This window comes from Euprymna scolopes, chromosome 3 (assembly GCF_053919585.1).
Source record: "Euprymna scolopes isolate OS-2025 chromosome 3, ASM5391958v1, whole genome shotgun sequence".
Taxonomy (NCBI): Eukaryota; Metazoa; Mollusca; class Cephalopoda; order Sepiida; family Sepiolidae; genus Euprymna; species Euprymna scolopes.
The window spans coordinates 27,937,746-27,964,852 of NC_136484.1; the positions used below are offsets into that span (position 1 = coordinate 27,937,746).

The 27,107-nt window shown below is 30.9% G+C and overlaps 1 protein-coding gene across 1 annotated transcript in view; it reads right to left on the bottom strand.

The window, feature by feature from the left end:
- The window catches only part of LOC145254336 (uncharacterized), a 392,524-nt gene that overhangs the window by 122,106 nt on the left and 243,311 nt on the right, over positions 1–27,107 (bottom strand). The window contains exon 3 of the mRNA XM_080113016.1: positions 17,321–17,399. Within this exon, the coding sequence (XP_079969142.1) occupies positions 17,321–17,399 (79 nt within the window). The remainder of the gene's footprint in view (positions 1–17,320; positions 17,400–27,107) is intronic.

The following is a 27,107-nucleotide window of genomic DNA, read 5'->3' on the forward strand; positions in this document are numbered from 1 at the left end:
AATAGTGAGTGGTGTGATTACATGGCGGAATAAAAAAAAGACAACATTCTGAAATGTGTCCGAAAAGCAACGTATGGTAGAAATGTAAAATAATTATCTAATATATAAAAAGCTATATCTGTATGTCCGTCCGTCTGTCCTTCAGTCTGTCTGTTTGTCTCCATATTTTCAAAGTCTATCTCCTCAGAAACTAAAAGTCGCAGAGTGGCGCTAGGGGCCTCAAATGAATTGATTTTTTACGGACCGTTCTTTTATGGATCTTTAACCGGTTAAAATAATTTTTAGATTTGAAAAATGGGTTATAATTGAAAAAACTGTTATACATTTTGCATATTCATCTTAGTTTATTTTTTATCAGTTCACGTTGGTACAGGGGTAACGTCACCAGTTTCGAATGCCTCGGTTTCGATTCTACCTGATGGCATACAAATACTTTTTTTAAAACTTTTGAAACCATGACTCTATAATAATATATACGAAATCGGGACAAATTAAAATATCATATTTAAGCGTATTTTACGACCTGGAAAAGCTGCCCCATCCCGCCCCTCTAGAAATCAAAGAAAGGAAAACATATTGAAATGCGTTCTTAGAGCAACGTTTGGTAAAAATGTAAAATAATTATCCTATCTATAGAACTATATTTGACAACTTTATTCGGCATTCAATAACTATACGCCGTAAAATAGATCACACCAAACCAAATCTACTTTATTTTACAAAAAAAAAAAAATGACATTTTTAACTATCAGGCGCAAATAAACAATGCACTAATCGAAACAACTTTAAAATCTTCAAACTTTGTAAACATATAAATATGGTGTGTTCCATTTATTTTGCTTTTATATTTCTCTTTTCACAAACCATTAAAAGTTGATCTCATGACAACAGAACGTGTACTGATTTACCCTCTCCTCTCTAAGTAGTTGGGATAATGTCAAGAAAGATGTTATATTACAACATAATGTATATTACCTCTCCTCCTGAAATGATCATTGAAAGGTTGTAATAGTTTAGTTTCGGTTTCAGACAGCAGAAAGCAAATCTTCATTAATCATAGATTATTATTATTATTATTACTGTTGCTATTATTATTGTTGTTATTATTACTGTTGTTGTTATTGTTATTGTTGTTGATATGATTATTGTTATTATTATTACTGTTATTGTTGCTATTATTATTGTTGTTGCTGTTATTATTGTTGTTGCTATGATTATTGCTATTATTATTACTGTTGTTATAATTGTTGTTATTATTATTGTTGTTATGATTATTGTTATTATTACTGTTGTTGTTGCTGTTATTGTTGTTGTTGCTATGATTATTGTCATTATTATTACTGTTGTTATTATTGTTGTTATTATTATTGTTGTTATCATTATTATAGTTGTTAATGTTGTTGTTATTATTATTGTTTTTTGTTACTTGTTAGGAAGAGTCATAGTAAACAAAGACAAAATATCATCGACTATCACATTCAGACCGGAGGTGACAGTGATTTAGTGGTTAATGACACGGGCTGACGACCTGCTTGTTCCAAGTTCGAGTTCAGTCCATTCTATAAAAATCACTCACTTAGAATGTTGACAACCTTCTCGTGGTTCCTCATGTAAGTAATCGATGGCTTTCTAAAAAGAATTCTGACTAAAAGAATATCAGGGAAGCCGATGTCAACAATAGAATCTTTGGATTTAGATGATGATGATGATGATGATGATGATGATGATGATGATGATGGCATTCAGGTCAGGCTCGGGCTACATCTAACCTCTGTTTCCCTTTAATTGTTTGGCGTGATGTTGATGTACAAAAAATTTACTCACCTAATAATATATTTTATTTTAATTGCACAATCGTTTCTCACTTTTTTATATAATTGTTATGTTTGCAGGTTGAACCAAATAACGTATAAGGCAATACAAATGAAGACTCAACAAACAAAGGTAGACCAATAAGAAGTGTATTAGGAAAAGTATATTTACAGTATATTTACATAATGGTTGTCAGGTAAGAGAGTCTTGGCTGGAGAACATATCTGCTCTCGGCTCGGCCTTCGGTGGCTTCGGGTTAACACACACTCAGACTAACCGAGTCTTGTTATTTATGTGTAATATTATCCACATATGTAAATGAGTGGGTACCACCACAACAATGACAAAAAAGGTGCATTGTTATTTTTTAATAAAAGGTAGATGAAATAAAATTATTCTTCCGAAAAATAATACAAAATAACCTTTTTTTAATTCAATCGTAGTCATTCGTCACTTTAGAAAACAAGATTACGGCTTTCAATGTTACGGTTACTATTAAAACGTTAGAATATTGTTAAGTGGAACCGCAGAAGTAGCCAGTTATAAAAAAAAAGTCTGAGTTGTAATTCTGAATTAGCTTATTCTTTTTATATTATTATTATTATTATTATTATTATTATTATTATTATTATCAGAAGAAGAAGAAGAAGATATGGCGAATGTTCTGGATTTATGAAAAGCTTTACAATCTGAGATGAGGAATCGAAAACGCAGGTTAAAGTCAAAGTGACAATGATAATGGCCGCTACTGTATATTGATTCGCTACGGGAAACAGCAAACGGACGCGAAAAGGTAATCATGGTTTAAGTGGTTTCCGACCTTTGCACGGCATCCATTGGTTAGTAATTCACCTTTGTTGAAACTTTTGCAGCAGATCGAGGGAAAAAAAGAAAAGTAATATAGTTTCTGAAGGGCTATGCAGCTCTCTTTTAAGTGTGATACATTTGAAGTAAGTTTAAATCCAACCGAGATCATTTTCATTGGAAATTTACATTTCTTTCTGGATTTTTAGATTCTCTTTGATTTCAAAACGCTATTATCAATCACAATGTGATGATAATGAAGGTATTGAGCCGGTTTCGTTCTGTCGGAAATTCGCGGTACACATGCACGGATTTGTTTGATATATACAAAGTAGTGATTGGACGATTATATATTATGTAATGAACTAAAGAAATTTGGATTTTGAATACTAGAGGTGGTGGGAGCTGGCTTTGCTCAGGTGTAAAATACGCTTAAATATGGTATTTTAATTTGTCCAAATTTTGTATATATTATTATAGAGTTGTGATTTCAAAAGTAAAAAGAAAAGTATTTAGGTACAATCAGATAGAATCGAAACCGAAACTATAGCATCTAAAACTGGTGACATTATCACTGTATCAAGTTCGTCCCATTTTAAAACCATTTAAAAAGAATTTTAACCGGTTAAAGACCCATAAAAGAACGGGCCGTTAAAAATCCAATCATTTGAGGCCCCTAGTGCCACTTTACGACATTTAGTTTCGGAAGATATAGATTTTGAAAATATGGAGACAGACAGACATAAAGCCGTGTATATACTAGATTTAGTAAATTAAGCAGTTGCTGAGAAATGCTTTTTTTTTCAAAAATGAAATGCTGTATTTTTTCTTATGTTTTAAACGAATCGAACGTTGAAAAAGAAACAAAACCCGTGTGACCCATTTTGTAGCAAGAGTGATCAATCAATTAATGAATGTAAACTAATAAAAGATGGCGCCATTTTATTTGAAATCGTAATAAACATTTACTGATCTCTTCTCAAACATTAATTGTACTTTATGTTATATATCTAATTAATGAAATCTGGTTCTTTGATACAACAGGGTTGCATTCAAAAAGTTGTTTTTATTTATTTTGGAAAAGAAAACTAAAATTTATTTTTAAACTTTAACTAAAACCCGAAAGCATTTTTTTTTTTTTTTTTGGTACGTGTTTTTTTTTTAGTGTAATTGGATGATAAATGTTTGCTTAATTCTTCCATACGCAAATAAAATTGGCCCGTTATTTCATGAAACGATATCCTGTTTTTAGATTGTTTTTTCAGTAAATTTTCTGACTTTATTTTCTGAATTTAATAAGGAAAATTATTTATTACATTACAAATCATTCATAATATTCGACTTTGACAAAAGAAAAAGATAAAATGTAATAAATAATTCGTCTTCAGTTAATATTTTTGCTCCGATTTTTTTTTTCGAAAAGTTTTTTGTAAGACTTGTGTTAATTCAGTTTGAAATTAGATGAATAATATTAGGAAAATTAATTCACAAACTCGTTTATAGATTTAAATAATATTTTTGTTAAAGACAACAAAATATGATCCGTAATAATTCATACGTTAATATATATTAAACTGTCGAATTGAAAATAATTTCTGGCTTCATTTTTTAACAAAAAATCATGTATTCAAAAATTGAGAATTCTCAGAGCCATTTAGCTCCAATGATTTTATTAAAATTGAAGCAACATTAACTTAACAAAATTATGAGGCGCGTCCCAAAAGTAATGCCTTCTATATTTTATTCCGCCCGAATAGATCAGAGGGGTCGCAAATTGCATTGTTATGATGATTGAACTTATGTATTAACCACCTGAAATTTTCATCTCTCTGTTGTAGATATTGATGGTGATACTCTAAGAATCTTGCCATGGACGTGCGTCAGAAGCAAAGACATGTCATTGAATTTCTTCGATGCAGAAAAAATTGAACCGACGAACCCTTATCCCTGAGTAGCTTCCGGGCCTTGATAAGTGGTGACCACCGTGTAAAAAAAAGATTCAGTAACGCCAGTTGAACGTTTACGAAGCCGATGCAGTTGATGTCAGCACAGTTAGGAGATGAGTTCTTCGATTTCAGAGTGGCGACAGAGATGTGAGTGCACGGCGCGCTCTAGACATTTACAACCAAGGCATCAAAAGATAATGGCAAAAGTGCGTTGAGAATGGTGGTGATTAGGTAGGAAAATAAATTCTGGAGCACAAAATGTTGCTCATTTTAAAGGTATCACTCCCGTCTTCGTAGCTCTTCGGGGTTTTAGTATTTTTGGTTAAAAAGTAAGATGGCTTACTTTTAAAACGACTCTCGTAGTTAAATTTTATAATTAAATAAAAAATTAAAAATGAAAAGATTTTAATATATAATTTCTAAAACTGAATTAACATGCACATTTAATTTTAAATGTTACTGATTAATTAAGGCTAATTAATGGTTTAAAGCCCGAACGATACCGTAATTAAATTTAATGTCCTATTACAAATATATATTATAGTTTTGTAGAAAATAAGGCAAACAGCTTAATTAAAAAAGGAAGAAAAACGTGAAACAAAAATTACCCCCCGAAAAAATATCCCGGGTATTCCGGAACTAGCTACTTCTATGTAATTACTTATTGAATTATCGCATTTGTGTATGAACCGGAACACACATCTTTATATCAAAACTTGGTCTAATATCTTTTTCTTTTTAACTAAAACCGAACAATATTATATTACAACCAGAACAGTCAAACCAACCATGTAAAATCTATTATCTAAAGGGTAAATGTCTGTATGTATGTATATTTCGCTAAAACTGTAAAAATACTCAACAATCTCGTATAAAGCTGCTATCTCTTTTAATTGGTGTAACCTCGGATAAATGACATCTAAAATTTAGAAAGGTTTTAATTTTCCGGGGTTAAATGGCCATTCAATGATATCAGAAGTAAACACGATTTTTAATGCTATTCAAAGTGAAGTAACTACTTTTCTTGAGTTATTTCCTTTGCGTCAACTCAGATTGTGTGTGTTTGTATGTCCAGAGAGAGGAATGGGCTGGGCAAAGAAGAAAGGGAACGTGGGGAGGGGAGAGGAAGAGAGAAGGATAAAAGTCACGTTATACTTTTTATTCTGGTGATGCCAGGGCGTATTGCTAGAATAGTACAATATAAAGATCGCCGGCTCCTCAGAAAATGTCACACAATTCAACTTAGATATAAAAGGTAAGTTAGTGTTGTGGTGTAAATGTTGAAAATGAATAACGAGAAGACTCGGAAATAGTGACATAAATATTATATTAACAAAAATACAGATAAGCATGTTAGTTGAGTGGGAACTCCGCTCAATTGAAGGACAATTAATGTTATGACACTTTTCCTCTGCGTTTTGAGTCAAGACTGACTGGAAAGCAGAACCTGCTTACCGGAAATGACGTCAGGAATAGTCCATCGTCAGAATCTGTAGGAGTGCCACTCCAACAGTTAGTGTGTACTTATTTATAGAGTAAACAGAGGAATGTAAGCACGTGAACAAGGTAAGATTACGTCTTTGGGGTGGGGGTTGTCAATTTTTATGGCTATAATAGCTAGAGAAAGTGACGTCAGACGTGATACACAAGAGTAAAAATTGAGGAGTCTGATTTAGGGCACTGACGTGATCAGCCGCGAACAAAATTACTCAAGAATGAGGGATAAATTAAAAGGGGCAGGTTCTAAATCTGAGTGCCAAATCGTTCTTATCTCCATTGCTAGTAAGATGTAGGCAATATCGACAGCCTAAATAAAAACAGATCCGGCTTTAAATAAAATGCTTCCGTTTGTGTTTGGTTGAGTAACTTTGATAGCAGATCTTCAATCCAAGATGACAGTTGCGATCAAACGTTTGAAGATTCAATCTATGGTTTAATTTTATGCAAAATTAGGAGAGCGCCATTTTATAGACGGGTAAAAGTAATTCCTTGAGCAGAAGAGTTGTTTATTACTACTTTTAATGTACGAAGAATACAGTCAAGATATAACGATGTATCTAGAATCCTTGTTCCAATTTTGATCAAATCTATTACATGATTTTCATTCGAGAAAATTTCTAACATTTAAAGTTTAAGAAAAAAATTAAATTGAGGCAATTTTTCTTAATTGGTGTCTAATAACTATGGATCAAATTTAATGCAAATCTGAAATATTTGAGTGTTCAAATGAGAGGTTATTCTCATGTTATACCTACTGAAACCTTTAAAACGTTTGAAAGTTAAAGTTTCAGTTTAAGTGTTCTTAAAAATACAGTAAAAAAATGAATATTGTTTAATTGGTGCCCAATGGATCAAATTCAATTCAAATCTGATATATGTAAAATTACAAATCGTGGGTTTGATCCATATTATGTCAACTAAAAATTGTATAAATAAATTGAGAATCGGGGAATATTTATTAATTGATGCCTAATATCTATTTAGTCCAGTCAAAATACGGTTTGGCCCTGAACAAATTCCAAGAAAGCATTTTATGATTTTTTTTTATTACCATCATATGTGGGGAACAACCTAGTAAAAATTTACCAAAATCTGATCACCACAAAAGATCCTAACTATGACGTCATAAAATGACAGCCATCACACTAAAAATAATCAATATTTCCATATTTCAAAGCTTTAGCTGTTGTTTACAGAAGAGTTTGCATTTTTATACTATATATTTTGATATAATAATTTTTATGCAAAATTTTATACTAACTACATGGAAAGGCGAGGGCATGACGTCATTGATGACATCATGATATACATGTACATTTCTAAAGAGTATAGAATAGACAGTGCATTTTTAAAACATTTTAAAACATATCACTGATTATTAGTGACTTTTGTTAAAATTTAACAAATGTTTGAAGCATATAAATTTTGATTAATGTCTTCTAAATTCTTTTTACTTTTTTCATCAAACTAAATTAAGCTAAATATAACCTACATTATCATTCCTTACGCTTAATAGCTTCGTTCAGAAATTTATGATAATTAGTTAATTAGTTTAAGAGTGAATCCTCTGCATACAAATGCATAAACATACGTAAATATATACGAATAGCAAATATTATACGGCGTTTCCCCTCCTGGATCAACACAACACTAAAAGCATCCCACGTGACATGTCATATATGTACGGAGTACAAAATTCACTCCTCACGGTAATGGGGATGATCTCCTCTCTTCAATATCGAACGTCTCTTAGATAAGTCGTTGCTATCGATATCTCGGTGGTAGGTACTTGACTAATCACCAGTATCTGCTCCATCCCTTAAAACATTCACAGCAAGAACTCGTCCAGCTTCCACCAATCACTTCAGATAACTTAGCTTTGTACCTAAAACCAAACAGAATTTAACGAACCGATTTCTTCAAAAGAGAAAAAATACCGAACCGTAGAACACATTACCACGAGACTTTCTCCCTGAAGACTATAACATAGTCGTCTTCGATTCCAATATCAATAAATACTTGTTGATCATCCTCTTAACTTTCATCCTGTTGACCATAGAGTTTACGTTGGGGTTAATTTTTTTTAATATAAGTTTATCTGTTGTGGAGACGCCCACTAATTAGCATACGTGGGTGAACAAGATATAGATAAAGGTATCAAGTCAGCAAGACCGGGCCAGGGAGCTGTGTTCGAACGCCGGATAGGCAAGATGCATGTGCCGGTTGCTCCATGAAAGACTTTAACACGCCCTCTGCCGGACAATCTTCCAACTGCAGTACAACTGCACCTTTGTACAGTAAATATGTATTATCTTTTCGTCTTAATATATTTGTTTTACCTTTACTTTCTGCGTTCGTGTTGTTATTGATACAGGCACAACATTATCATAGCTTGGTGACTATATAAATAGATTTTTATGTGAAAGCTATATGCATGAATCCTGAAGAAAAATCAAGTTAGTTTAGTGCAAATATATGATACAAATCGAATTTGAAATAAAATTATGAATTCTACACTACTTCAAAAATTATGTTTCATTTAAAAGAACAATAGTAGATAAAAGATGAAGCAATCAAAACGTGTCTATTCAATACAATTGTATTATTTATGACCAGACTGATAACCTCGTTAACCCTTATACTCAAGTGCCTTTTAGCCTTGATCATGGGTGACTCATTAGTATGATAAAAATCTCTTTCAAAAAGATGATTGAATCCAATTTTTTATAAATCAACATAAATCTTGTCTTAAATTTCCAAATATTTAAAGAAAAAAATGTAATGGACAAATGGCTGATGCGCATAAATTTTCTGTTGTGAAAAGATTCATCGTCCATTTCATTTTAATGTATGAAAGATGTCTCTCGCTAAAATGAATGAAACTTCCGATCGTTTTGAGATCGCAAGTGATGATAGTAAATATGTTAGTTTTATAAATTACGAAGATTATATGAGGGAGAAAACATAATTCAAATTCTCATGAAATCCCTTGTACATTCATGTATTTCTCGTATAGACACTCCCTCCAATAAATACAAACATACATAATACACACGTACACACACACACACACACACACACATATATATATATATATATATATATATATATATATATATATATAGCAGAAATGATAATTAGTAAAAACCTGAAGAGAGTGCTCAATACTATTGCAGAGCAAATATATATATATTTTTTATTACCGTTTTATCGGATTAGTAACACACGTTTCGATTACCGAATCGTATCAACGATCCGATAATTTCATCAAACTTTACAGAAACCTGTATTCGGTAATCGAAACGTGTGTAACTAAGTAGATAAAACGGTAATAATATATATATTTATTTACTTAGGAGTTACCACTTATCAAGGTCCGAAGGCCACTCGAGAATAAGGGTTAATGAATGTAAGGTGGTAGTATAGTAATCACTTATGGTGTAAATTTGGTAGAATTTGATTATTCATGAGGAAGGCTCAACAATAACTTGTTTACATTGGATTTGAAGGCTACTATGTTGTATTCAACCGGGAAGTAGGCCTGTGGAACAATGTTCCACAGGCAGGCAGTTCTGGTAAAGAGACTTTGTTAATAGAATGTGCGTTTAGATAGAGAGTGGAAGCAATCGTATATAGTAGTTGTAGCCAGGCGAGTATTTTTGTGAAAGTTTGGCAAAGAGGGCCATAGATTGAAGTTCAGTCGAGCACTTGCCATATTTAAGTATACATGAACTTTCTATGCACATTACTTTCGTCCTTTCAATAATAACAATTAGTGTGTATTTATCTATATATAAATGAATATGTCTACTTAGACCACGTCACAAAAATTAAGAGAAAGAGAAAACAAATAGCAAATAAGGCAACACCCTCAAACTTAGCCCGACGTCTGAAATTAATTCGAAAATATCCTTCATTTTATAATAAAAACTGTATAGTTTCATCAGAAATAATAATAATTCATGTATGAAAAAATAAATTACAAACATAATTCCATTAGTTTGTACCAATAATTAGCAATATATTTTGATAAATAGCAATTGCATACACTGACAAAATATAATTTACTCCGACTAAATAAACATATTAATTTAGATATGTAAATTGTGAAAACTTACATACATACATATATATTTATATATAAATTATTAATGATGAAGACACGGATGTTTAATCTTTGTTAATATCCAATATTCAACTCCTACTTGATATATATATATATATATATATATATATATGTATATATATATATATATATATATACTAGCAACAAGAGCGACGTTGCCCGAGATTGAATGAAGATCAACAGATGCTCCACCTTCCCATATTTTCTCTGTCACTGAAATTGGTGAAATTGCTTATTGTTCAATAAACTCGATTGATTGCCTGGTTTCATCAGTGACCCATTGCGCTCTAAACATAAACATTTATTTGGAACGTACCCCTGTCTTATGAATGTACCTACTTTTATTTTTATACGCTTAACCTTTCTGCTTTTGCGATGATAAAACTTCTTGAATGCAACTGTGATTTTAGTCTTTTTGCTTTAATCGGATTTTTTCGATTTTCAATACTAATCGGAGAAATTCCAAAACAAAACCTACATAAGAACACTTTCAGACACATTTTGTGTGAAAGTTTTTAAAATTCTCCACGGCTGTTTCAGAATCCATAGGGAACGAATTCACAGAAACACACACACACATTATATATATATATATATATATATATATATATATATATATATATATATATATATATATATATATTTAAGCTGAATGTCTGTGTGTGTGTTTGTGTGTGTGGTCACGAATAGGCTCCTATATGGTTGACTATTTTAAAAAACTGATTACATATAATGATAGAAGATGTATCGAGACACATGAATGGGTATGTTTTATCTGGCAGAACGGTGGTTCATTAAAATTGTGGGGTCTGTGTTCGCGCCTGGTCCACAAAGTATGGAAATAAAAAATTAAAAATAAAAAAAACTTTTACAAGTGTTTTTGATATAGATGTACATAAGAATACTTTGATAAATATGTTTTAACTTAGATAGGGATGGTATAATAAAATTGTGGGGTCTGGGTTCGCTCCTGGCCTCCATAGAATGGAAATAGGCACAAACTTTAATAAAGACTTTTCATATCTATCTGCGAAAGTATACTTTGATAATTATGTTTCAGTTTGAAGAAATATGGGATAATAAAATTATGGGGTGTTCGTTCGCACCTGACCTCCATATAATGGAAATATGTCAAAAAGTTTAACAAGTTTTTTAATATAGATCCACAGAATATTGTGATAAGTGTTTCAGTGTGAACAAGTATGATATAATAAATTATGGGGTTTATCTATTTTATTTTTACTTTCATCATATTTTGCTTTGGTTTTGATACCCCAAATTCGAAGCTATCTCTTTACAACTCTTCCTTTTCATAACCTATCATACTTTCATAAATCAGAGTCCATTTTCTGTAGGCTATTTTTGAACCCAGTCAACGACGGGTATTTTTGCTAGTATATATATATATATATATATATATTTATATATATATATATATTTATATATATATATACATATATTTATATATATATATATATACATATATGTATATATATATATATATATACATATATGTATATATATATATATATATATATATATATCTCGAAACAGCTACATGGTAAAGCGGTTATGATCCCTGGTTTCTATTGAAGAATTTAAGTTAAAGATCCTTTTTTTCACCGTTATATGTGAAATGTAATAGTGTATTTGTAGAAGAAAGTCGACTTATGCAAGTACTAAGTCTCCGATATGGTGAATTTAGTTGATATTCCTAGAAATTTAAACTGCATTGTTTTTTTTAAATGAATACGTATTATATACGTTTGAAAGTCAGATCATAACGCAATTGTATGTGGATAAACAATATTTATTGTTTAAAATGAATATATTTCAAAGTAATACTTCATTTTAAGCATTTTGTACATTTTCTTTCTTTTTTTTTCTTCTTTCTTGCCATGGTGTTGAATTTGGTGAAAATGTTATTAAAAGAAAGTCCGCACTGTTCTTAGCGATGTTGTTTTGAAATGTCGGAATGGCGCTGGCAACGCGTTTTTCAATTAAGGTTGTAGATTCCGTGTTAGAAGCGTCGATTAAAGTTTAAAATGAATACATATTATATACGTTTCAAAGCCAAATCATGACGCAATTATATGCGGATAAACAATATTTATTGTTTAAAATGAATATATAATTTATATATAACCTTAGCATTTTTTTTATATTTTATTTTACTACTTTATATATATATATATATATATATATATATATTAATAATTTCCGTAACAATAAAAACATTATAAACTGTTTTAATACTAATAGTAATAGTAAAATTACAACCAATTACACGGTTGCCGCTAAAATCATCACATTTAAGAATGTATATTCGTTACCTGATGCCCACTCATGAAGATGGCTCCCGAAGGAACCGAAAGTACTAAAATACACAGCAAGTACGGCGAATACATGTACCAGTTCAATCCCGAAACATGAAAATTGATCAGTAATTTTGGAAGGATCAACGACACAAGTTGTCTGTGCATATTTGAGCATTGTGATCTTACTTTCTTGGTTTTTGCCGATGACGTAGTGGATAGGAGCTCAAATGCTGCATAAACGGTGAGGTTTTGAACTCGGTTTGAAGCACTTTCTAATCTAGTGTCACTTCAGGCGGTGGTACAGCGAAATAGACTGTGAATTACAATATCTATAAACAGACCAGAGTCGATAATTCAATTCTAAGCCTCACCCTAAAAGTTTAGTTATTCAATAATCTTATCAGCTAAACACAGCAAAAGAAACGTTATTTACAATTAGCTTGACATGTGAAAATTATAAATTATTTGAAATTAGTGCATAATATATTCGTTTCATGCACTATTTAATTTGAAAAAAAAACGGAGAAAGTAGTTTGAGTTTAATTAAATTGTACAATTTCAATAGCCGGGATTTATTGGAATTATTCATAAAAAATTTTAATTATTGTTTCTTTAAAATTGTTGATCTTTCTTGCGTAAAATAAATGTCGCATATTAATTATTATTTAAAATTAGGATGCATTCAATAAATTTCAGAATATTTTAAATAAAATGGCGTCGGATTTTTTTTTTTTTTTCAATTTCAAATTTTAAATTGTTAAGTTCAAATCATTAGTATTAAGTTACAGATCGTACTTATCAGACAGGGCGGGATAATTGAGTTTGACAGAATGATTTGCCATTCTCTTCTGTTTCTTTTTATTATTATTGTTTTGTTTACGCTGGGAATAAAATATCTTTATAAACGGTTTCATGTCAAGGATCTAACAAGAACGAAAGATGATTATCGCAAAGACAGGAGATGTTTATTAACCTTGGTCATGAAAGAACCATAGCTATATGTAGGAGGAAAGCAGTGAGCAGGAAGAGAATTCCACGAGCTTACAGTTCTTGGGGAAAAAAGCTACTGGAATAGGAAGCTGTATTACAATGAGATATCAACATGGCGAATTAATGGCGACCACTAGATTAACGCGTTATAGCAGATAAAATGAACACAAATTGCTATTAAACCATAGTTGGTGAGACATTGTGGGTTCATACCTCTCCCGAAATACCCAGAGTGTAACTGAACACATGATTTGAAATTAAGTATAGCCAATTCCATAGTTCGTAATCGTATCTGTTAGAGAAATCACGCAACCCTGTGTAGAAATATGTGCATGTGTGAAGGATTAAGAGAGTGGTGGAGAGAGGAAAAGAGATAGGTTTTGTCTTTGTCCCTTCTATATGTCCCTCCTATGTGTCCCTTCTATGTGTCCCTTCTATGTGTCCCTTCTATGTGCCACCGGTTTTATATTAAGTTTTATTTGTCACCTTATTTGCTCTTTGAAAAAGTAAAATAAATAGTATTTTAGATGGTTCCTCATTTAATGTATTGTGCCTGCTTTGAGATAATCACCTGGACCTTTTCCAAGCAAATACATCCAGGAATAGTATAAAATCAATTACTTGTCTAAAATTAAATATCATCACAGAATAATTTTCTTCAAAACAATTCTAATTATAAAGCTGCAATAATTAAGAGTTGTGGTGGTGCGTTTTTTTTTTGTTTTTTTTTTTTTTGTTTTTTTTTTATCGTTTTTGTTTTTTTCAGTTTTTTTATCGTTTATTTTAGCTGCGGGTGGACACCTTACCAGATGCCAGGCATTCACTCGCTATCTCATATATATTCCAACGAGAAGATCTTTTTTAAGATTCTAACAACTCCTTTAAGTGCAATTGTTTGTATCTCTCTTGTACCTAGTTCACTGGGTATATTTATTTGTCACCTTATTTGCTCTTTTCATGAGTCCAGTTGATCCTATGATTACTGGAATGAATCTACTGGGTTCATGTTTATTTTTATTTGTTTTATCGTTTTGTTCTATCGGCGAATGGAGAATTCTACCGGATGCTACACATCCACCCGCTTTCTTATACATTCTGACCGACAGATCCTTTTTAGAGTTTAGACAGTCCCTTTTAAGTGTAATTGTTTGTATCTCTTTTGAACTTAGTTCACCGATTATATCTGCAAGGTAGATCTAGAATTTTTTCATGGGTCCGGTTGCTCCTATAATTACTGAAATGATGGAGATCTTCCTAAGATTTCAATTTCTTTTCATGTCATTTATAAAACCTTAACTGAAAAACGCGTTGCCAGCGCCATTCCGACATTTCAAAACAACATCGCTAAGAACAGTGCGGACTTTCTTTTAATAATAAGTTTATTTAAAATGAAACAAACAATATTTTTTCTGGTTAAATAATTCTAAATATTTAAAATGATGCAGACAATGTTTTTTTTTTCCTGTTTAAACTGTTTAAAATCTTTAAACTGATGCACACAATATGTTTTTCTGTTTAAACCGTTTCAAATATTAAAAATAATTCAGAATACTTTTTGTTATATTTTCCCCTCCAGATTTGTTTAACCCATCATCATTGGAAACACTAACTTCTACTAAGGTTGGTACTTTCTCTCTCTTATTCCATATCACTATGTCACCGCGATGCGCCGAGTATTTGTCGAGCTCCCACCGGCGCATGTGATAAAGGCATGCTGCCAGTTCCGGACCCGTATCGAGGCAGTGATTGGGACTGAAGGCGGCTATATTGAATAGATATCACCTCTATTACATAATCAATTTATTTGAATTGATTTTTTCAATAAAAATTTAAAATAAAGCTCTAGTGTTGTTTTCGTAAGGCGAAAATTTTATCGTCCCATCCTGTATATTAAGAAAAATACTTTTTTCAAAGACTGAAGATTTGAACAAGTAAAAAATGGGAAGAACTAGATCGCTAATTGGATGAAATATCAAAGGGACTTTTTTGTAACGTAGCGGACAAATCTTTATCTAGTAAACACATAGCCAGTGTGCGTTGTGTCTTATAGCAACGACTGTAGATTTGCGCCTGTCTTTCTCGTAATTTAGCGATTTCCATATCTCTTTCTCTTTCTTTATAGCACCAATTGTTATAGTTACCGGAGTCATAAAAACATCACTCAGTGTTGTGATTTAATTTTTTGAAGATTTTTCCTTACACCATCATACAATAAGTTCTTGTAAAACATTACACAGTAATAAATTTTTGTCTACGTGTTCCTTGTACAATTGGGAGACGACTCAAAAACACGCCTGCTTCCTTTGCAGGTTCAAAAACCAAAAGGCTTTATTCGTCGTTTCTTTTCGCCACGTGATTACTCTCTTATGTCACTATCGAAAAACGAATGTCACTGTTAGCTAAGTAACATAGCTTCCATTGTTTCTACTCTGTCAACTCGTGCGTTTCTGCAGACGCAAGAAGAATTTCAACTTCACATCTCCAATGGCATTAAAAATTATTAATAGTAAAACATTCAAAAGAAAATATCTTGTTTTATGAATTTACTTTTGTAAATATTCCACATGATGTCTGTTACATACTAGTTAAAATACCAGAATTTTAGTTAGAATCGTCTGGTTAAACTATTTCAAATACTTAAAGTCATAAAATAATTTGATAGATAAACCGGTGCTAGTGCACTTACTGATCCGCGCTATTTTTTAAATCGTATTTCCAAGTTTAATTAAAGTTTTATCATATGTTTTTTTTATTTATTAAATTGTAAGGTTAAAGTATAGAATAGTTACAAAACACCCTCCCATCCCCATGTTCAGAACGGCTTTTTAAATAATAACGTTATTATTTCAGCACGGATCAATGAGTGCACTAGTACCGATAAACCGTTTCGAATATTTAAAATGGCACAGACAATATTTTTTCTGGTTAAATCATTCTAAATATTTACAATGATGCAGACAATGTTTTTTCCTGTTTAAACTGTTTAAAATATTTAAACTGATGGGCACAATATTTTTTTCTGTTTAAACCGTTTCAAATATTAAAAAATAATTCAGAAGAATAATGTTTTTAGATTAACGGGTCTCGATTATTTAAAATGATACCGACAATATTTTCTCTGGTTAACCAGTTTCGAATATTTAAAATGTTGCAGACAATATTTTTCTGGTTAACCAGTTTCGAATATCTAAAATGTTGCAGACAATATTTTCTCTGCTTAACCAGTTTCGAATATTTAAAATGTTGCAGACAATATTTTCTCTGGTTAACCAGTTTCGAATATTTAAAATGTTGCAGACAATATTTTTCTCCTTGAATCATTTCGAATATTTAAAATGAGGCACACAACGTGTTTCTGGTAAAACCGTTTCAAATAATAAAAATGTTCTGATGGAACCGTTTCGAATATTTAAAATGATGCAGACAAAATGTTTGGAATACTTCAATGATGCACACAATATTTTGCTGGTCAAACTGTTTTGAATATTAAAAATGAGAAAAACAATATGTTTTTCGGTTAAACTGTTTCGAACATTTTAAATGATACAGACAATGGTTTTTTTCTGGTTAAACTGTTTCGTTTATTTTAAATGATGCTGACAATATATTTTCTGATTAACCCGTTTCGAATATTTAAATTAATAAAAGCAATAAATTTCCTGATTAAACCTAAAATGATACGACACACTCTTTTATCTGATTAAACGCTTTTTAATATTTAACTTTTTTTTTTTGGCAGATTTAACTCTTTGGAACACTGAAATAATATTTTACTATTTAACCTGTTTCGAATATTCAAAGTGATAAAAATAGAAGTTCCTCACCTTTTTTCATGCCGTATTTATCCAATGTTTCCGTTAAATATTTTATTTCTTCTACTGTTAAAAGGGCGGGAAGATCTTCCTGAAATAAATCAAAAGATTGTAATTTATTTCATTTACAAAACATCGTATTTCTTATTACAAAAATATCATATTAAATTTATTCATAACTTTGAACTCTTGATTTATTTAATCATATTTCAAAAAGTAAAGCAATTATAAAAATATATGTACAACTAGCGGGGGTACCCGGCATTGCTCGGGTGTTTGGATGTGTATGTGTAAGGGGGAGGGGGTAAAGTAAAGAATAAGCGAAGTAATAACCCTGTTTGAATATAAAAAAAAAATGATGTTAAAATTTAAAAAAAACGGCAAAAAAACTGCGAACAGACTTAAAAGTTCTTTAAGAAAGAAATCGGAAAAACAAAAGAACGTTAAAATTCCATTCCAGTTTTTTTCATCAACTACAAAACGAAATAAAGCGAAAAAATGCAAAAATAACCCTTCGGTTTGGTTAAGTCCGTGGTGCGTTTCACCCAGTAGAAAGCATAGAACGAAAACGTTAAAACGTTAAAATTCCATTCCAGTTTATTAAGCAACTACGAAGTAAAGAAAACCCAAACCGTTGTTCCTTCGTAACTGTCCCTTGTGAACGATCCCGCAATGGTGTAAGTGGTGGCGGAGAAGGAGGAATTTATTAGAGAGAAAAGATTTTACTACTTTCATTGATTTTAACCGATTTTGGTATTGAACTCTCAGCAGAAAAATATAGGAATCTACGATTATCGAGGAAGTGGAGAGGTAATATACCTATAACACACCTCAAATATTGTGCTGCAGTTTGTGCGTTTATAATTTGCATGAAATGTCTTGATTTCTAATCCTATTAAGGTCAAAATCAGAGGTGGAAAATGAGTCCATTTTATATATATAGGGAGGAAGGGATGAAGTAGAGAGACAATGGTTTATACTGCACTAAAGATTAAAAAAAAAAAATTCATGAATATTTACATTTTTATTAACGTTTCAGATAATTTAGAAAAATCAGCATGTGGAAAAATAAGTAGAAAAAAGAAAAATATTTGTAGTAGGAAGGCAGACTCGAATCCGTGACGCGAATGCGGAAAAGAAAGTGGAGGTGTGTGTAATAGTGGTGATTGAGCAAAAACAAAAAGGAAAATTGTGAACGAAAAAAAAAGTGGTAGTAGGCAGGCAGGCTAAAACGTACAGCGAAGGAGGAAAAGAAAGTGAAAAGAAAAAACGTAATGCTGTAGCTGTTGCGCTCATCGCCAAACCTGAAGTGACGTAGGTTTAAATTAAGGCTAGATAATCGAAAAGAGACGATGACTTTTGAAAAATATCAGTGAAAAAAGTAACCCCTCCCTGTATAAAAGTGCCCAGTTAAGGATGAAAGAATTAATGTTTTTAATCAAGTTTTCGATATTTGTCGTCCGAAAGGTTGAGCTTCAAAATGATACAAATCTCGTGAAAATCCGTCGCCTCTGTCAAAAGTTGTAGAAAGACATACAAACATACATACATACATACACAGACTAACAGACAGGTGAGATTTATATAATAGTTGTTTATATATATCTTAATACATATATTTATATATATATGTCTATGTGTGTGTGTATTTAGATGTTTATATATATAAATTTATACATATTGAAATTTCATAAAAATGTACTTTATGTGTCTGGAAGTGTTCTAAAATAAGTTTTGTATCAGAACGCCTCCGATAAGTATCGAATATCAATAATCGAACAAATCCGATTTAAAAAACAGCACATTTTGGCAAAAGTCTACACCCTTATACACTCTAATATTATAAATTAATTTGAGATGTTTTATCCCCAAACAAGCAGAAGAGCATGGCGTATACAATCAACAGTGGGTTCTTTGATAAGACAGGTGCGCGTTGGAAATGAACTTTTCTGTTTAAATAATGATACATGACTTTTGCATTTTAAACTTTAATAGCAATCTATATAATTATAAAGCTTAAATGACCTTATAACTTTCCGGTTTACGACATTCGACTGCGCATGCGCGCATAAACATTAACCCATAACAACATAAACAAATAAACACAAATCACTTCTTTTGAAGATTTTGACCTGCGCACTGAAATATTAACGTTATTATTTCGAAATTATTATTTAATTTGGGAAGAGTGGGGGTGTTTTGCAACTATTCTTACAGACGGAATTTGATCACAAATTTTTTGTATTTGTACATTTTTTGTATTTGTAACGAAAATTTTTTTTAAAATGATTTCGGATTTATTTATTTGTACGTTTTCAGCGTCCCAATTGTTTTTTGTTTTGTTTTTGGCGTTAAAATTATCTAAATAATTGTTAATACTTTCTGCATTTTACATTGTTCATTTCCGTATTACGTTTAAGTTATTTTAATGCAATTTTCTTACAAATAAATCTACTTAACCCGTTGACAACTATAAGAGCATTTACAACGTGTTGTTTTACTGTGTACGTTTTCAGCGTCCCAATTGTTTTTTGTTGTTTTTTTTCGCCTTTAATTTAAACGATATATCAAAATTTTAATAGTGCACATTTACCTATAAGTATGGCAAACAACTTATAATTCAATGGCTGTAAGTTTGTTTTTTCTTTAAATAAACAATTATAAACAGAACGACTCATAGAAATCTATATTCTTTTTCATTTTTAATATACTTTTATGGAAATGTTTCTGTTATGTCACAAAAACTATTTTCTTTACGTCACAAGTGTCACGCTCATACATAATTTCATAGCTAATATAACAAACTGACACAACAGGTCACAGGTAGTCTAGTTATTATATAAAAATAATGTAAGAAACTCAACATTCGATTCACTACAGTGCTATGTAGATTGCAATGTATTGTGAATTAAGAGCAGGTAATTAATCGATTTGATTGAAAAATGGGAAATGTCACCGATTTCGATAATATTGGAATTGTTGGAAGCGTGGAACATTCGTTTATTTTCATTCAATTTCATGCAATTTATGACATTCATGCAAGTATACTTATATACCTATTAATCTGAGTTTTTTCTCGCTCTGACATTGATAGTAAAACCCTAGTTTATTTTCTATTCAAATATAATTAAAACGCACTTTTTATTATACTCAGTCATGGATATGCGAGCGAATCCATAATGGTTAACTAGGGACCCTTTCTGATTCCTGGGCATTTCGACTTAAGTAAAATGAAACAATATATATATATATATATATATATATATATATATATATATATATATATATATATATATATGCACTAAGGAACTTTGTGTGTGTGAGAGTTCGTTTCCTATGGACTCGAAAACGGATGAGCCGAGTTTATGAAATTTCACAGAAAGGTACTTTATGTGCTTGGCAGTGTTTTTAGATAGGTTTTGTATAGGAATATATTCGAAAAGTATTGATAACGGATAATCGAATAATCTGATGAAGGAAGGCAAAGTTAACATCTTATTCAGCCGTATATCACAAGTACATTTGAATAGTTTTATTATTACACAGCCGAAAGGTCCAACATGTAAAATCAACTGTAGATTCTATAATATGACAGGTGCGCGTTCGATATGAATGTTTCTGCTTAAAGCACAATTACACCATGATACTTGACTTTTTCATTTTTAACTTGAATTAAAGCCGTTTTATATAAAAAATAATTTTATAAATTCAACAGTAGGTACTATACATGACAATGTAGACTACAATGTAGTGTTGAGTAAACACTGTGAGGAGGCATACGAAGCATCCTCCCGATGCACCGCGATGTTTCCACAACTAAAGCAAGCATTCAATCGATTTGATGTAAAAATAGGCGGTTGCACCGATTTCGATGACAATAAAAATATGGGAGTGTGAAATATACGTTAGTCATCATTCAATCGCGGGCAACGTCGGGTCTCCCTGCTAGTATGCTTATATATGTTTTAATATCTATACCTATATTTGCATTACTGTGCTACGAAAAGAATTCTATTTACAGATAGCGAATCGGTAGACGAACAGTGGTGCCGTCACAAGTCAATTCCTGGGTCGCAATGCCACGTAAAATAAAGAAAGACAGTCAACAAAAGGTACGTCGCACACAATGAATACAGGGGGCAACTTACTTACGAGACGCTGACCACGAATACGTAAGGTATCTATGTATAGAGGTTTAACAAGACAACCAGTTGCTCGAGTAAATAGATAACAAAGGTTCAAAAAGTGTACAGCCTGATGTATGTAACGACAAACGGTGTACGTAAACATGAAAAGATCAATAATATGTGGCATAAATTGAAATGAAGTAAAGCTTTAATAAATTATAACGGTTATATATATATATATATATATATAGTTATTTTTTTACTATAATAATTATTAAATACCTACAGACACTAGTGTTTCATCCTTTCGGGAATCTCCAGTGCAGGTGTCACGATTAATACCAGTCGAAGGATTCGAACCCCGCATCACGAGACATCTCTGGTTCGATTTAGCGAAGACCTAATCCATTCGGCTACCATTAACTGCGTGAAATATCGTCGAATTTAAACATTTTAATTCTTTAATGATCATTTACGCCAGTCAGAGAGTGATCTAATCGTTATACGATGATCTATGCATAAGAGCTAACTTGACCGACTTTAATTCGACTGAAAGTGCTTAACGATAAGAAACGAATTTCTTAAAGGGGCTGTCATAATTATTTTTTTTACTATAATAGTTATTATATATATATATATATATATATATATATATATATATATATATATAATATAAAGCTGAATGTCTTTGTGTGTATGCGTGTGTGCGTGTCTGGTCACGAATAGGCTCCTATATGGTTTACTATTTTAAAAAACTGATTACATATAATAATAGAAGATGTATCGAGACACAGGAATGGGTATGTTTGATCTGGCAGAACAGTGGTTCATTAAAATTGTGGAGTCCACGTTCGCGCCTGGTCCACAAAGTATGGAAATAAAAAATTAAAAAAAAAATGTTTACAAGTGTTTTTGATATAGATGTACATAAGAATATTTTGATAAATATGTTTTAACTAAAATAGGGATGGTATAATTAAATTGTGGGGTCTGCGTTCGCGCCTGGCCTCCATAGAATCGAAATAGGCACAAACTTTAATAAAGACTTTCCATATCTATCTGTGTAAGTATACTTTGATAATTATGTTTCAGTTTGAAGAAATATGGTATAATAAAAGTATGGGGTGTTCGTTCGCACCTGACCTCCATAGAATAGAAATATGTCACAAAGTTTAACAAGGTTTTTTAATATAGATCCACAGAATATTGTGATAAGTGTTTGTGTGTGAACAGATTTGGTATAATAAATTATGGGGTTTATCTATTTTCTTTTTACTTTCATCATATTCTGCTTTGGTTTTGATACCCCCAAATTCAACCCAAATTCAACCCAAATTTACAACCCTTCCTTTTCATAACCTATCATACTTTCATAAATCAGAGTCCATTTTCTGTAGGCTGCTTTTGATCCCAGCCAACGGCGGGTACTTTTGCTAGTATATATATATATATATATATATATATATATATATATATATATATATATATAGTGCCGGTAAAAAGAAAGTCCGCATTTGTAATTTTTTCAAAATCTCCAAATTTAAGCTAAACTTAATATAACTGTTTAAACAACATATACCTCATTTGATTCACCTTTTATTCCTCTATAATTTTACCTGTTCATATTTGACTTTTAATTGAAATATTCTAGTGTTCACTGCGATTTAAAATTAACTTCAAATTGAGGAGGCAAAAAGAAAGTCCGCGACAACAAATTCGCTTAAACCCAGCTTAAATTATCGCCCCTAAATCAGTTTAAAATATCCACCAATAGGCAATAAACCATCTCTAATCGTAATTGTTGTTGTTCCAGGTTATACAACGTAACATCTAATCCATATGCCACGACTTTCTCTTCGTGATCGTCAGGAGCTCATTAATCTCCACCTTTCTGGTATATCCAATCGAGAAATCGGCCGCATATTGAAATGTGACGAGAAAACGGTACGAAAGACTGTGCAAAAGCACAAAACACGGGCGGTGTTCGTGATGCCCATAAATATGGTCGTACTAGAGTTACTTCTAACAGGGAAGATAATGCTATCAAGATTTGCAGATAATGCTATCAAGATTTGAAGCCTAAGAAACAGATTTGAAACGGCTCCACGAATCCAACAACAGTGCAATCTTGTTAAAAATTGTACTCTTTTTACTGTCAAGAACAGATTAAAGGAATTTAATTTGCGAGGATATGTTGCAAGACGCAAGCCAATGATTTCTGTAAAGAACAGAAAGCGCCGTCTGGACTTCGTCAGATGCAATGAAGATCAGGACTCTTCATATTGGTCAAAAGTGCTTTTTTATCGATGAAATCAAGTTCAATAGGCTAGGCAGTGATGGTAGGCAGTACCTCCGTCCGAGGAAAGACGAAGAATTTAATCCAAGGTGCTCAGTTTCAACGCTGCAAGATGGTGGAGGTTCAGTTTTTGTGTGGGGTATTATTAGCACCAATGGTCCAGGGCTTATAGTTTGCTTGCAAGGTAGAATTAATTCGACCAAGTACATTAATATGTTGACTGAGCATTTTCTACCCTACTTTAGTCGGAATGTTGATGATAATCCCATCTCCATGCAGGATAATGCTCCCATTCACACAGCTGGCGATGTTAAGAGGTTTCTGAAAGAGCATGATATTCCGTGTTTGGATCGGCCTGAACAATCTCCAGACCTCAATCTTATCGAAAACATATGGCATTACATCAAGTAACAGCTACGCAATGATAAAATTTGGAAGAACTTTGGATAAAAATTAAAGAAAAGTGGGATACCCTTTCCCCGGAGTATTGCTGCAGTCTAATTCAAAGAATTCCCAAAAGATTGTAGGTTGTCAAATTGCATAAGAACTACGCTACTAAATGTTAACTAGTTCATTTTGTTCCTGTTGTATTTAAATAACAATTTTCCATTGTGCGGACTTTCTTTTCGTCTCCTCAATTTTAAGTTATCTTTTAAAATTGACATGAACACTAGAATATTTCAATTAAAAGTCAAATATAAACAAGTAAAATTATAGAAGAATAAAAAGCCAATCAAATGAGGTATAGTTTGTTTAAACAGTTACATTAAATTTAGCTAACATTTGGAGTTTTTTTTTTAATTACAAGTGCGGACTTTCTTTTTGCCGTTTGTATATATATTTATATTATATAGGAAATTTATTACTGTGAGTCCAGAATGAGTTTACATATTGTTTCAGCTAGAGGAAGATCCTCAAAAAGAGGAAATATCCAACTAGCATTGTCAGAATTCATAGTATAGAGTCCATCTATGAATTCTGACGATGCTAGTTGGATATTTCCTCTTTTTGAGGATCTTCCTCTAGCTGAAACAATATGTAAACTCATTCTGGACACACAGTAATAAATTTCCTATATACTGCTCTGGCTACACATTGAGCATTCTAGTCCGGTTTTTTCACCGCTGGTAAATAAATATTTATATTATATATATATATATATATATATATATATATATATATATATATATATATATATATATATATAAAGTTATGAAAATATAGATGGCAATTAAGCTATACGAGAATGAAACGCTGAATATTCTGTGTAGCTTAATTGCCATATATATTTTACTACCTACCCCTACCTGTGTATTGAACACTGTTTAAGTAAATACTGAAAATTTACGCATAAAATTATATCTTCGTAAATTAATTTATGTGATTAAGTGATGTAATCATATATATATATATATGTGTGCGTGTGTGTGTGTGAATTCCTTCCTCATAGGTTCCAAAACAGCTTAATCTATCTTTTACAAATTTCACATGAGGTGATTTATATATCTGGCAGTGTTCTTCAATATGTCTTGTATTCATCCGATAAGTATCGAAAATCGAATTAAGTCTTATCTTAAAAATAGTTTACTCACTTATAGCTAAAAAAGGAGAATTTTCACAGGAGAATATTTTACGTTAAACCAGCCAAAAGGGTGATAAAATTTTAAACAATCATTTCTTCTGAGCAATAACAAATTTATTGTAATCTGGAGATATAACTTAATGGTAAAGCATTCGACTACAGATCTAATGATCCCCTGTTCAAGTACGGTGTACCTCACCATTTTATTTTTATTTTTTCTAATTAAATAGTTCAATTTACGATAAAAGAATAAGTACCAATTAAAATCGCCGAAAATCATTTCTTCGTTTGCATATTTTAGATATACCAGAAGTAACTTTTCCATGGTATTCATCGTCAAGCTCAAATATAAGCGGACGTGCTTTTGTAATTAAATTGAATTTGACGAATGACATTATCATTATTATGTTTATTTTATTTTATTTATTATTATTTATTCATATATATATTGCAAATTAACCCACTGAACAAATTATCCTTCGTAATTTATAATAACCAATAGATGAATGATTCTATAATATCACATACGCAATCTGCATAAATTTATATATATATATATATATATATATATATATATATATATATAAATATATATATATATAAATTTATATATATATATAAATTTACATATATATATATAAATTTATATATATATATATATAAATTTATATATATATATATAAATTTATATATATATATATAAATTTTTATATATATATATTTAATATTTATATATAAATTTATATATATATATATATATATTTATATTTATGTATATATGCGTGATTGCTCGTGTCTGTGTCTATGTGTGTCTGTGATTTCGTAGTACGTGATAAACGCCTAAACTAATAAATTGATCATTTGAAATTTTGGAATAGATATTCTTATAATTGGCAATACGGAGAGTAATATGGATAATTTTAATTATTTAGAGACGTGCATCGACCTACCTCTAATAAAAACTTTCAAAATAATTTAGCTAGGAAAAAGTTAACAGTTTAAAAAACTGTTCTACATCAAGAGATATATGTTATATTACGTAAGATGTAAAAATAGTTTATTAGCGTCAATACTATGTGTGTGTGTTTGGTAAGCTTTTAAACTATTTAACTTGTCATTATGAATTATTGCATGTGTATTCTAGCCAACACAGTGAGTTATGTGGCTAAATTATTTAAGTATTTTATTTGTAAGCTCCATTATTGATTCTTAAAATGTTTTTACTAGCGTTGTATGTATTACTATATACTGTGCTGTGATGGATTGTGTGTGTATATATATATATATATATATATATATATATATATATATATATATATATATATATATATATATAATTACAGGATGGATAACATTATGCAAACATCAAATGAATTTAACGAAATTTATACAAGAGTGCTCAGTACAAAGTAGAGCAAGATATATATTTGTTTTTACATAAATATTTTTAGAAAAGCAACATCTTCCGATGATGTTTCTAGTTATTTATAACGAGTGACTGAAAGATAATCATAACTGTGTAGCCATACATAACTGTTAATGTAAAAACAAATGATATATATAAGTTAAAAAGACAAAGCATAAAGTTGCATAAGAAATTTATAACGTTATCAAGTCAATACAGTTTACTGATTTGATAATGTAATGAAATTACTCTGTAACTTTACACTTTATCATCTTAAATTATTCTATGGCTTGCTTCTGAGTAGAGCATTTTTATCATGATAAGTTTGCCTTACTATTGAAACTTTATTTTTCAACTTAGTTTTATTACTATATATATATATATATATA